Below are 13690 nucleotides of genomic sequence, written 5' to 3' on the forward strand. Positions count from 1 at the left end.
CACAAGGTCTTCAAATATTGGATGGTCTTCAAATATCAAGGGTCTTCAAATATTGGAACTTTTGCGCTTAATTGGTTGAAAATGGTTAAAAAATAAGAATCACACTTTTGATACCTCGAAATAGTGGACCCCTCGTTCGCCAAGGGGCCTAACAGTTTCAAAAAAGGTTGAATTTTGAGCAAACCTTGAGATCTATACCATGCGATATTTCATAAATTTGCCATGAAGCAACTAACAAATGGCCCGGTTCTGTAAAGAAGAAGAACAGGGCTTTTAAATGGAGTAAAAGTTTTTTCGGCGGCCATATTGGATGTTATCAAAAAATGACCGTTTTCACCATGAGCCCCCCAACCGATTTTCATTTTAAGGTCACCATTGGAAAGATAAGAAAAAATGCTATAAGCAACATTCATAAAATTAGGTGTGCAATGGCATTAACTGAAAAAAATAATCAGTTATTTGTAGCAAGGTTCACAGTGTTCAATATAATTATTGTGATATTTCCAAAATTTGCTATGAAACAAACTACAAACGACACGGTTTCGTAAAGAGGAGAGATAGGGCATATAAACGAAGTAAAAAAAATGGCAGCCATCTTGGATTTGGCCGCCATGTTGGATTTTATCAAAAAACCGCCGTTTTCACCATGATCCCCTCAACCGATTTTAATTTCAAGACCACCATCGGAAAGCTGAGAAAAAATGCTTTAAAATAACATAAAACAACATCCTTCAACTTAAGTGTGCAATGGCATTAACTAAATAAAGCAATTAATTTTCTGTAGCTGATATTCCATTATATGAGCGTTGTAAATCTTGATACAGATAATTAATTGTTTCGTTTATTTAATGCCACTACACATGTAATTTAATGAATGTTCCATATAGCATATTTTTCTCAGCTTTCCGATAGTGGTCTTAAAATTAAAATCAATTGGGGAGATCATGACGAAAACGGCGATTTATTGAATAAAATTAACATGGCAGCCAAATCCAAGATGGCCGCCAATTTTTTTTTTCACTTCGTGTATAAGCCCTATCTCTTCTTTTTACAAAACCGTATCGTTTGTAGTTTGTTTTATAGCAAATTTTGAAAATATCACAATAATTATATGAAAATTCAGAACCTTGCTACAAATAAAACTGGTTATTTTATTCAGTTGATGTCATTTCACACCTGATTTTATGAATGTTTCTTATATCATTTTTTCTCAGATTTCCAGTGGTGGTCTACAAATGAAAATCGGTTGGGGGGCTCATGGTAAAAACGGCGATTTTTCGATAAAATCCAATATGGCGACCAAATCCAAGATGGCCGCCGAAAAAACATATACTCTATTTGAAAGCTATGTTCATCTTCTTTACAGAACCGGGCCATTTGTAAGTTGTTTCATGGCAAATTTATGAAACATCACATGATATAGATCTCAAGGTTTGCTCAAAATTCAACCTTTTTTGAAACTGTTAGGCTCCTTGGCGAACGAGGGGTCCACTATTTCGTGGTATCAAAAGTGTAATTCTTATTTTTTAACCATTTTCAACCAATTAAGCGCAAAAGTTTCAATATTTGAAGACGTCGTGTCAGTAGTAGCCCCGTTTCAACGAGAATCACTCATATTAATAATATGATATTAAGATGAAATGCAGTAATGGGCAAAAATAGAACACTCTCGTCAGCAGTCCTTCGAATGGATTACAGTTGCATCATTTGAGTTTCCGAAAGTCTTCGATTGTTGATTTAATTTTTTTCTTCTGGTATTCCTGTGCATTATTTAAACTTGTTTCATCCAGAGTTTGAACTGTACAGTAGGAGGTGCTCCTGCGATAGTTTCTACTCCTCCCAAATCATTGAAATTATCCAGTAAATCTTTGAAATTATTCATATATACGTTATTATTTTCCTTGCAAAAACTTTCCAAAATAGAGTCAAAATCGAAAGAATTTTTTTTGCCGATTTTCGGAAATTACATTATATGTACTTCCACTTTTGTTTCGTGCTAGAAGCGTTAACAACCCGTAACCCCGTTTTTCGAGTTCTTTAGGCTGTAAAACCCACAGATAATAGATTTTATACAAAAAAATGTTACTCAAGTTTAACAAAAAAAAAATTTGCCCTCCGATTTTGATAGTCCATTTTGAAGGGCGGGGTGACAAAAACTTTAAAAATAATTTGCTATGGCCTTATTAGTAGGGTATTGTCGTTATCGTCGGGCCACTGTTATGGTCGGGCCATCACGATTTTACAGTTTTAGTAACGCATGATATCTATGATTCAAGTATTGTAAAACTTCTTACTTTGATAGCTAACTTTTCACAATATTGTGAGGTTCAATCGTGTATTCAAAACACCTGTACTGAATTCAGTGACTAAATCTCGCAAAAAAAGTTTTTCAGGCGCAATAAACTTTTCTTCAAGAAATGATTCATGAAATGCAATTAACAAGGTAAATTTTGAAAATGTATGAAGTGTGTTGTGCTGCACACGAAGACTATAGAAAAATCCCCTCCAGTAAGGTGTTTGGGAAGGCTAAGGCGAAATACTAGAAAAGCGCTATTTGTAAAGGTCGGGCCATTTGAGTAGTCATGGTTGGGCCACCATAATTTTAAGCGCAGAAGCGCAATAATCGCTAGAGAATGTCAGTTACGTAAAATGTGATGAAATAAAGCAAAATTAATACGATAAAAACCTATATTTTTGTTGTTTTTTTCATTGGAGTTGTACACTTTGGAAAAGGCGATTGTAGCAATATGGATTTTAAAAGATCGCCAAAATTTCGCAAAAATGCAATTAGAAATAGGGTATTTGTACCTATATGAGTCGTTGTTCACGGAAATCTTTCTTTTCATGTCTCTATATAGAATTTCAATACGTATGTCTTGGATTTTCTGCGGTGGCCCAACCTGCACAGCATGGCCCGACTATGACAACATTTTTTGTCTTCACGTAAATGCCTATAACTTTTTTATTTTTCAATCAATCAATTCAAAACTTTCCGAAAATATAGCTTATTCTTAGACCTTTGCAACGATGTATTTATATTTCCAAAATTCCTTTTGAAACGAAAGTTGTGGGCGAATTCCAAAATGTGACCCAACCACGACGACACTCCCCTATATGACTCTATATGCGGTCATGACGTAAACTACTTTAGAGAGGAAGTGTCTGATAGGTTTTCCAAAAGCAGAATAGGGTAGACGCACCATTAGTGGTGGTAGTACCAGTAGTGGTGGAAACTTGAATTATTCCATTATTTTTGCATATTTTGGTACATGTTTGATAAGTATCGAACTACCAGTTACAGTATTATTTGATAAGTATCTAACTTGTACCAAAATCTGCAAAAATAATGGAATAATTCGAGTTTCCACCACTACTGGTACTACTACCACTAATGGTGCGTTTACTTGAATGACCTGTATTTTCAACCTAATCTGCCAGTGTTTTTGTAACAAGTTATAATAGATTATAACTCGATTTTACAGACCAAAACATTCCTCTGAAAGGTGGGGTGCTCCACCTTTTATTAATATCTGTGCACTTGTGATACTTAATATTCATGCACTATTGGACATGCTACTATCGATACTCAGTATGCACAATTGTCTCAATAAGGCACGGCTTTTTTACGTAGTTAATTCATGCAGTCCCAACAAAGTTGTTTAGTCCACATAATCCTGTCTTTATGCTTTGTACTCTTTGGTTTTTAAAGGCAAAGTCAGTCTATTAATGTGTACTTCTCTGCTTCCAATAATTGCGGAGCAATAAAGGAAAACGCATGTATGATGATTCATGAAATCGATTTTTTTCTGCACACGATTAGGTTGTATGCGAAATCAAAATTGGCTATCCCCGTAGAACTGTTTCACACGAAATGTCCAAATAGATTGCGTCGATTGTAGAATCGGTAGAAAAGGCTTCGATGTTCAATGTATACATTCATGGCGATAAGTTATCTTCTTATCGCGATTTCGCACATTATAATCTGTACACTGTAAAAATTAAAAAAATATGTCTTATTCCTGTTACTGATAAGAAAGTAATTTATTTACATCATTTGTAGGTGAGTGTAAACAAAAATATTCACCGATTGATTACTTTACTTTATTATTTTTCAAGGTGTACACGTCTGCGTTGTAGCTAAAATGTAACTAAAGAATTCCCAAGAAACGAGCCAGTCAACAGTTACCATTCGTACCATGAAGAGTTTATCTCTCCCAGTCATTACTTTAGTGTTCGGTTTTCTGATTGATTTCACTAGGCCACAAAGTCATGATGACCATAGGTAAAGTAAGGTAGTCGACTGCTTAGTGCAGTTGCGAATTGAAGTGTGTTTATTTTTGATACATAATTAAGCTTAATTTTGGTTTAATCTAAACTATTTCCATTTCAGGGATTTTTGTCCGAAAGAAATCACGTCGCAAACGATGCAAAAACTAAAATTGCCAACGCACATACCAGTTCTGGAAGTTTGTCAGAACATATCCAAGATAAGTCCCGATGGATTTCAGCGTTTCATCGATCTGCAAGAATTAGTTCTAAATGGTAACGTACAAATAACATTCCCTTCGGATGGAAGTGCTTTTATTAGCCACGACAAGCTCGCACATCTTTCGTGTGCTCACTGCGGAATAAGCGAAATCTTTAAAGGAAGTCTTAAGAGCATGCCCAGCTTAGAAACTATTAACTTAACCAGCAACGCAATTCAACGAATTTCAAGTGAAGCGTTTAAAGGAAATCCAAAATTGGTTTACATCGGCTTGAGCAAAAATGATTTATATCAAATACCAGCGGACATGATCGAAGGAATCAATTTGCTCAAAAGCTTAAACCTCAGCTCAAACAACAAGCTGGCTCCCATTGGAAATGATTCGTTTTTGATCAGCACGAGCTTGGAGGAGCTTAATTGTGACGATTGTGGTTTCACCATAATCAGTTTCAGCACATTCGCTAGAATGATCAACTTGAAAACATTGTACCTTCGCCGAAACAATATAGTCTCAATCGATCAGCAGGCATTTGGTTTACACAAAAGCCTCTCTATTCTGATGCTTCAAAACAACCAACTAACAACGGTGGACTTTTCACTGCTAGATAAACCGATGAAGCTTTGTTTGGAAGAAAACAGGATAAAACTGGATTGCAACGAAAGTATTCCTTTGAATTTGGGAAGGTTCCAATGCTCTAATGCGTCACAGGCGGGAATTGAATGCAACGTAAAGACAACTACCGAAAGAGCTATACTTCAACCAACGACTATCTCACAGGATGTCGCATTCAAGTTAGCGAATGACGTAAGCAACAGCGTTATAACAACAGTTGCCCCTCAAATGACATCATCGACCACCGTACTATCAACGATACTGCTAGGGGACAAAGTCATTGGGATATCGGACGCCTACATTACCGGTTACCTCAGCATTATTTGCATAGCTCAGGTGAGCATAATCGCAGCACTGATAGGAGTCTACCTGAAAATGGTGAAAAACGATGCAGATCCGGCAATCGACTGTTATGCTGAAAGCATAGTTAACCCGACAGCACTCAACAGGACAATCCGTTAGTTTGATTGCTTGGAAATGACGAAGGGGACAAATTGGCCGGAAATAGACGCATCCGGCGTATGTGTTAAAGACTTAGATGAGCAATGAGATTTCATGACAGTAAACAAAAAGATATTTCTTAATTAAAAATAAAATATTGTTTGTAAAACATGAAACCTTGTTGTTTACAAATGTAAGCAACATTTTGACTGATTGATTCTCGCAACTCATATTCATGTATAGATGAACAATCAAAAGCTTAAACTTTTTCAGTGGAAAGTCCCTCTGATTTAGTTTCGTGAAACTATTTTCTGTTGTACGTGAATGTGCTGTAGATTTAATGTGAATTCGTAAAACGAATTAAACGAACATCAAAAAACGTTATCTAATATTAGAAAAAGTTGTCGTATCGGCGATTCGCTTCGCGATTCGCGTGAAACTGAAGGAAATTTCATTAGTTATTAGTGTAAGTAGATATTATCACTTTGCAAAATTGGTCAATTAGTTGACCAATTACAACGTGCGCTTGAGTTCATATTAGAAGAAAATAAAAAGAGAAACAACGAAGACGCGAGAAAAATGTTCCATTAAATTATTTTATGACACGCGTATTTCGATTACCTACTCGTAACCATCTTCAGTGACAGTGACACATGTGGACTGCAGCAGTCTATAATCTGCGAATCTATCAAATAGAATTTTAGATCGTCAACACACCAGCCTGCATCGAAGGAATACCATTGAAAGACGGCACTAATAGATGTGGTCTCGTGTTACTACCTTGATGAACATCAAGGAGTAGTTCGTACACTGAGAATATTTGTATCGTTTCTCTCATGTCTTAAATTGGTTAGATTTTATTTTAATCTCATTCAAGTACTGTCGGTTTTGTTTAGAAATGTTCGATTTATTTGTCACATTTGTTACAAATTTTCAGTATCTCTTAACTTCATTTAAACCGCACCAAACCTTGTGTTAATTGAAAGCTTGAAACCTGCAGTTTACGGTTCAATATTCTCTCTTATCAACTAACCACTTCTATATAACATCAACTTCTGAATGATGCTGAAAGTGAACTTAGAATTGGAAAATTGTTACCATTTGAAACTTGACTGTAATCAAAGCGAAATAATATACTAATTGTAAGTCATATTTTAGGAAAACCTGAAACGAAATGGTGGATACAGTTACAATACTATTGAAAAAACCTTAACCTTAATCTGCTGCAAAATAAAATGAAGTGAACTCACTAGCGTGGCCAGATATAAACCAAAGGAGGGCACTCGAGGAATGTTTTCGTCTCACAAATCGAGTAATCTACGAAATGGCGAATCTATTATTACCTATCACAAAAATACCGGCCGATTAGGTTGAAAACTCCGGACTTTCGGTTGCATTCACAATCAAAGTTGGAACTGGATGACTTGAATTTTGACTATTTTTTGCTTGAAGCTTTATTGCTGCATAACTTATATTGGAACTAATATAGACATGAAATTGTGCGGAAATCGGACATGTAATTTGACTTGAAATTGAACTGACTTGATATTGGACATTAAAATAAATTTGAACATTGACACGAAATTATAGACGTAGCTTTACTTGAAATTAGGATTGACTTATTTCGTCTTCTTCTCTCAACCATTTAAGCTCTTTTCTCTTTCATTTTTTCTCCTTTTCAACCTCGTTTTTACACTTTTTGTTCAGTTTTTCTTTGTTCTGTACCGTTTTCTTAGCTTTTGCTCTCACTTTTCTACTTTTGCCTTCTGTTTTTTTCTTTTTTTTCCTCGTTTCTATGTTTTTCTGTCCCGTGTTTTCCGTTTCATTGTTCCGTTTTTCTTCGTTTCCTGTCCAATATTTTCTTATTTTTAATCCTGTATTTATCCTCTTCTTTTTGACTGCTTTTTATAATTTTCTTTCGCATTCTCCGTCTTTTCGCTTCGCATTTTCCTTTTGTCGTTTCCAGTTTTCGTTCTTTTCTAACTCTCTTCCTTCTTGTTTTTCGTCTGTGTCGGTTTAATTCTTCCTCTTTCAGATGCTCCATTACTTCTTCTTTTCCATTTCATTTATTCTGTTTTTGGCTCTCTTCTTCCTCTCTTTTCTCGGGTTTTCCCTTTTCATCTCTCTTTTCACATCTTTTTCTCTACAGTTTTGCCTTTTTGTTTGGTCTGTTTTTCCTGTTTCTCTTCTCTTCATTTTCTGTCCCATTTTTTCATCGCATTTGCATTTCCCATTACCATTTTGTCCCATCTTTCTACTCGTATATCCCGTTCGACATTTTGATTCCTCCATCGATTTTCTATTTTCTCTCTCGCTATTCATTTCCTCTTTTTTATTTTTTTCTTATTTTCTTTCTGGCCTTGGGGTTTTTTTGTCCCGTCTTCTCTCTATTCGTCCCATTTTCACTTCCTTTCGCTCTCGTTTTCCCTTCTATCTACCGTCTGTTTTCCTTCTTTTTTAGTTCCGTCGTTCGTCCTTTTCCGACCTAATTTTGCTCTTATTTTTCTCTTTTCTGTTACGTTTTTTGTCTTTTTTTTTTCAGGCCTGTTTTTCTCCTTTATCAGTCTCATTTTATGTTTTCTATCATATTTCCTCCTCTTCTATTTTTTGTTTTTGTCTGTTCCGTTCTTTCCCTTATTATGTTTTACTTTACCAACTTTTCTGTAACATTCTCGTTATCGCTTCATTCCGTGTGTCTCTCGTTTGCCTCATTCTCTTCATTTTTTCAATTTTCCTCTTATTTTTACTGTTCTGTTCCTCCCTTTCCGTCCCGTTTTTTCCTTTGTTGTACCGTTTTTTCTCCTTTGCTGTCCAGTTTGCTGACATTTTCTTTTGCAGTTTCTTCTTTTCTCTTCCATTCAGCGCTTATACTGTCCACTCGCCTCTTTTGTGCCTAGTTTTCCCTTTTTTCTCACGTTTTCTTATTTTCTACTTTTTTTTCTTTTTAAATCCCGTTTTCTCTCCTATTGTGTTACGATTTTCTTTCGTTTTTCTTTTTTATGCCAGTTTTTCTTCAATTTCTTTACTAGTTGTCTAGTTTAAGTCACGTTTTTCAGCCTCAGGAGCAATAAAAAACGTTACCATGAAAATTTAATCATTAGGTAAAAGACTAAAAATTGAAAAACAAGAAAAAAGTATTTCCAATAGTTTTTATGTGACAGTACATATTTTTTCCGATTTTTTTGTAGTTTTAACCAACCTTTAACTTAAAATTAGACTTAAATTGGTTTTAAATTGGACTTGAAACTGGATTTAAATTGGGCTTGAAGTTTTTTAAATTAGACATGAAGTTTTTTAAATTGGACTTGAAGTTTTTTAAATTGGACTTGAAATTTAAAGATGAACATTAAATTATTCTTGATATTGACAAAGTAGGAATTGAATTTGAACTTGGAATTGGATATAAATTGGATTCAAATTGCGCTTGACATTATATCCAGAATTGAACTTGAAACTAGACATAAAATTGGATTTGAAATCAGTGTTGAAATAGGGCATGAAATTAGAAATTAATTTGGAGCTCAAGTTAGGTAAGTTCAAATAAGATTTGAAAGGGTAAAACTGCAGACTTCGCCTGACAAATCTTTAAAGCATACCCGATCAAATGAAAATATCAGATTTATAACAGGATGAGTTCGAAATAACAAGTATTTTATAACAAAATCTCCTCTGTGTTTTGTTATAAACTTGGTCTAGTTAGTAGTTAAAATAACAAAAATTGTAACAAAATTTGCTCTTGGAAAATCACAAATATATTAAATTATGATATAATTTGATCTAGTTACATAAGTTACAAAAATCAGCATTCTGTCCTTCTGTATATCCAAATTGTAACAGATCGTGTTATAAGTAACAGAATGTGATAGAATCTTGGTAGAACATTTTGTGTGTCACAAGTTTTTCTATCACATTTATAACAAAGTTTGATAGAAATATCAACTTGAGCTACAATTCTGTAATATTTTTATTAGAATCATCTGATCGGGTACAGCTTGTTGCGTAAAAAAGCTAAATTAGGTAGCCACCTTTGTTAACTGGAAAATACAGAGTGAGTAGTAATAACTGGCAGTGAAGAAAATTATCACAAATATAAGACGGAGATATTTCTCCCTTTGCTTTAAGTGGCAGCTGGCATGCACGATATCCTGAGGCATTTCATCCCAAATCTTCTCTAAACGTTGCTTGAAAGTATCCACAGTCAATCCATTGGTGTTCCCTAGATTGCCCCTAGTTGTTTGTAGTGATCCTCTGGTAGGAACATTTTTTCGTCCTAAAACAGTATTTCACAATAACCGCATGAGCAGCTGCCGATATCTTATCGTGTACACATTATTTTTTGAACGGAATCGATCGAAGATCCTCGAATAAAATATTCGTCATGACTGCGAAATTCCCACTTTCTTGGTCATCTTCCGTCCAGAATAATCCGATTTCCGTCGAATTCGCTCTCTTACTCGTTTGATGGCTTCCAGTGTCCTTACAGTGCGCTTACGGCCAAGTTTGGGGATTATTTTCCAAGAACCGATTTCCTTGTATCGCTAGACGAAATGTACAAAACATTAATTTTTCGTTTATTCCGAGTGGCTTCAGGTTCTTTAAAATATCAAATGGTCGAAAAATATTCAAACCCCGACTTATTACAAGTTCCCGTTTTGCGTCCATGAATAGCACGACTCTTAAACGAATGTAAATTAAAAACAAACTTGCAAGCTGTGTTGATATTTAAATACACTCTAAACAAAATATATGCAGATGCATCTGTGAATAACCCATTTTTAATTACGCACGTCCAAAAAACACTGACAATTATTACTACTCACTCTGTATTTAGTCGTGAGAAGTTAAAAGTTATACTGACAAATCATCCTGATTCATTTAGTTTCTATCGACCATAATAAAATATCCGAAAGAATAATTAGTGAATTTTCAGCATTTTTCGTAGTTGTACAGCATATGCACATTAAATTATATCGTACATATAAATTCGTGGCTGGCCGCTCCGTGACGACGAACCTATTTGACTTCACTTCTAATTGCATGCAAGTAAACAGTGATATATCATGATTTAAAACCTGTCTTCGATCGCATCAATCATCGCATATTACTTGATAAAATATTACAACTGGGTGTTTCGCAACAGTTTGACACATGGTTACGCTCGTATTTATGCGAAAGAGTTTTGCTAGTGAAACTTGGCTCTAAGGTATCGTCCCCATTCAATAATCATTCTGGTGTGCCGCAAGGCAGTAAATTAAGATCGCTTTCGTTCTTTTTATTCTTTAACAATGCTACGTTTGCCCTTGAAAGAGACTGCAGACTGGTTTATGCTAACGATTTTAAAATCTACATGACGAGTCGTTGCATCGAGGATTGTCATCGCCTTCAACTACTCTTGGATACGTTTGTAAATTGATGCAAAGACTATCAGCGTCCCAAAATGCGAGGCTATGACGTTCCACCGAATCAAATCACCTGTAGTTTTCGACTAAAAAATAGACGATTAGGTACTGAAAAGGGTTGAACATGTGAATGATCTTGATGTGATTCTCGATCCAAAACTGAATTTCGATCGTCACCGTGCATCGATAATCTCAAAAGCGACTCACCAGCTAGGATTTACTGCACAAATTGGACGAGATTTAAAATCCCCTTTCTGCCTTAATGTCCTGTATTGCGCCTTAGTTCGTTTTCTTTATTGGAGTTGATGCGTAGAAGATCTTCCGGCCGTTTAGTGCAAAAATACTGAAACTCAATCAGGTAATTGTTGAATTATTTGCACCTTTAACCATTTTTTATGACGCACGCTTTTTTTTTGGAATGACACCCTATCATCCCGTAAAATGTTGTCCTACGTTGAAAAAATCTAAAACGAATTACTGCGACGCAATACAGCTCGTCGTTCAATCTCAATAAGTTTACCTAAGTTTATAGACTACTTATTGAACGTGATGGATAATGGAAACCATACTGAAGTAGGTACTCAACGGTAACCTTATCAAGGCATGTGAATATATCGACATACCAGTGCACTTCAGGTTACAAGCCTTGGGCTTTGAAAATATCATTCTACCTGACTTACCATCCACAACTAATTAAATTTAGTATAAAGAAGCAAACTGTAATGAGTGCAAACTCAAGTATTCCTCCAGGCTCTCATTTTGGCATCCCTTCTTTTTATTCTCTATGCAAACACTGTTTCTCCCGCTCACAGCAATTAGAAACTGATATGAATCTATAGGTACTGAGTCATTGATAGTACTAATAGTTATTTTTGTGCCCATCCGAAGACATTATTTTAGTGATTTGAGTGCATAACAGTGTATCAAACTGCGTTGATTGTAAGTTTAATTGCTATAATATTGCGTTGAAGAGAAAAGTTCACTACGTTCTACTGAGTTTTAGGAAACGCTGAACTATGGATGTACCTCCTCCCAAAGATCTAAATGAATTGGTGGCTGATTATCTGATCCGTTCGAAGAAAGAATCTGACGACAAGCAAGTAGCACTCAAAATGAAATTAACCAGTGCCAATGACGTGAAGACACCAGTCTCACTGTTGCAGGAGCGGCTTAGCCGTCGGGGCATAGCGCCACAGTATGATTTGCTGCAAGTAGAGGGACCGAAACACGAACCGACATTTCGCTATCGCGTATCTTGTCAGGATAAAGACGCTATGGGTACGGGAAAGTCAAAAAAAGAAGCACAGCATGCAGCCGCCGAGGCTCTAATCGACAAGCTGGAGGGAATTTCGCTCAGTGATCCTCCATCCGGGACCTCAAAAGTCAAGCCAAACAAAGTCGACGAAGGCGAAGATGAACCAACGGGAAACTATATTGGTCAGCTGCAAGAGATGTGCGTGGCCCGTCGCTGGCCACCGCCAACCTATGAAACTGAGAAGGCAGTTGGATTACCACACCTACGCCAGTTTACTATTGGTTGTTCGGTTTTGAAATATCATGAGGTAGGCAAGGGTAAAAGTAAAAAGCTTGCCAAACATCGGGCTGCGAAGCGCATGTGGCAAAGATTGCAGGAGCAACCATTAGGGTCGAATCAAATTGTGCAGAAGCTTGACGAAGAAAGCGAAGAAGAGCTGGAAGCGACCACCTCCACTGGCCATGGTCAAAAGGATTCCCAGTTCCATAGTAGCTTGAAGGCGCGCACCGGCAAAACCTTGAGCAAATTGCAAGCTACTTGTCTTATTGATCAAAACGTTGATTTTGTTCAAATGCTTCATGAAATAGCTACCGAGCAACGATTTGAGGTAACATTCGTAGATATCGACGAAAAGACGAGTGGCGGCCACTTTCAGTGTTTGGTGCAGTTATCAACGCTACCGGTTGCGGTGTGTCACGGAAGTGGAACTTCGGCTGAAAACGCTCAAGCAGCTGCTGCACGCAATTCGTTGGAGTATCTGAAAGTTATCACTAAACCCTAAATGCGGTTAAAAGAATCTAATCTAATGGAATCTTCTAATGGCGTCAATATATCCTAAATCCATTTTTACTTCATAGGTAACCGCTTCGAATTATTTCTAGTTTTTATTATTATTATTTATTCTAATTGAGAATTGAGACTAAATTGAACAATCTAAACATATTTTCTATAATTTTTTTGTGTGTTTGAACGAAGTTGTTTTAATTTCATCAAAGTATAATTTTCCTGTACTTTTTATTTTCCGTCACCGTAACAATTTTGATAATATGTTTCATTGATGTTTTTCGAATGAAACATATCATAATTTTCCCGTGTTTCAATTGATCATGGTTATTGTATAATACAGTGTTGAAGTTATTGTCCTATTAAAATTAACTTAATACATAAATAACTAGTATCGCTAAGGAGTAATAATATAATAATGACAATTATAAAATACTACTCTTCCTACGATAAAACTGAACCTTGACTTGGGGTAGGGCTTTTTAACCAATCAGTAAATGAACAGCGGTCACGTTTACTTCTGAATGTGGGTATATATGTATCAAAATACTTTTATGATTTCTAGTGGGACTCGGGGTAAAATTTTACCAAATGTGATTATTGCGTTGTTCAGAAAGTGCTTTTATTCCGTTTAAGAATAAAACCAGTGCGGGGATCTCTGATAATTAACAGATGAATGTTTCTGGGGTTCATCCCTATCTATCACAGCCATT

At 35.9% G+C, this 13690-nt stretch overlaps 1 protein-coding gene across 1 annotated transcript; it reads left to right on the forward strand.

Annotated features, from left to right (window-relative positions):
- The first annotated feature begins 11955 nt into the window (after positions 1 to 11955).
- Positions 11956 to 12975, forward strand: LOC128736699 (interferon-inducible double-stranded RNA-dependent protein kinase activator A homolog). The gene has a single exon (XM_053831187.1). It carries the CDS (start codon positions 11956 to 11958, stop codon positions 12973 to 12975), a length of 1020 nt encoding a protein of 339 aa, XP_053687162.1.
- The last annotated feature ends 715 nt before the right edge of the window (positions 12976 to 13690 follow it).

The sequence above is a fragment of the Sabethes cyaneus genome, chromosome 2, assembly GCF_943734655.1.
Source record: "Sabethes cyaneus chromosome 2, idSabCyanKW18_F2, whole genome shotgun sequence".
Lineage (NCBI taxonomy): Eukaryota > Metazoa > Arthropoda > Insecta > Diptera > Culicidae > Sabethes > Sabethes cyaneus.

Bases quoted from the DNA above. Each gene is read 5' to 3' on its own strand.
- LOC128736699 (XM_053831187.1), top strand. From the start codon at position 11,956: ATGGATGTACCTCCTCCCAAAGATCTAAATGAATTGGTGGCTGATTAT.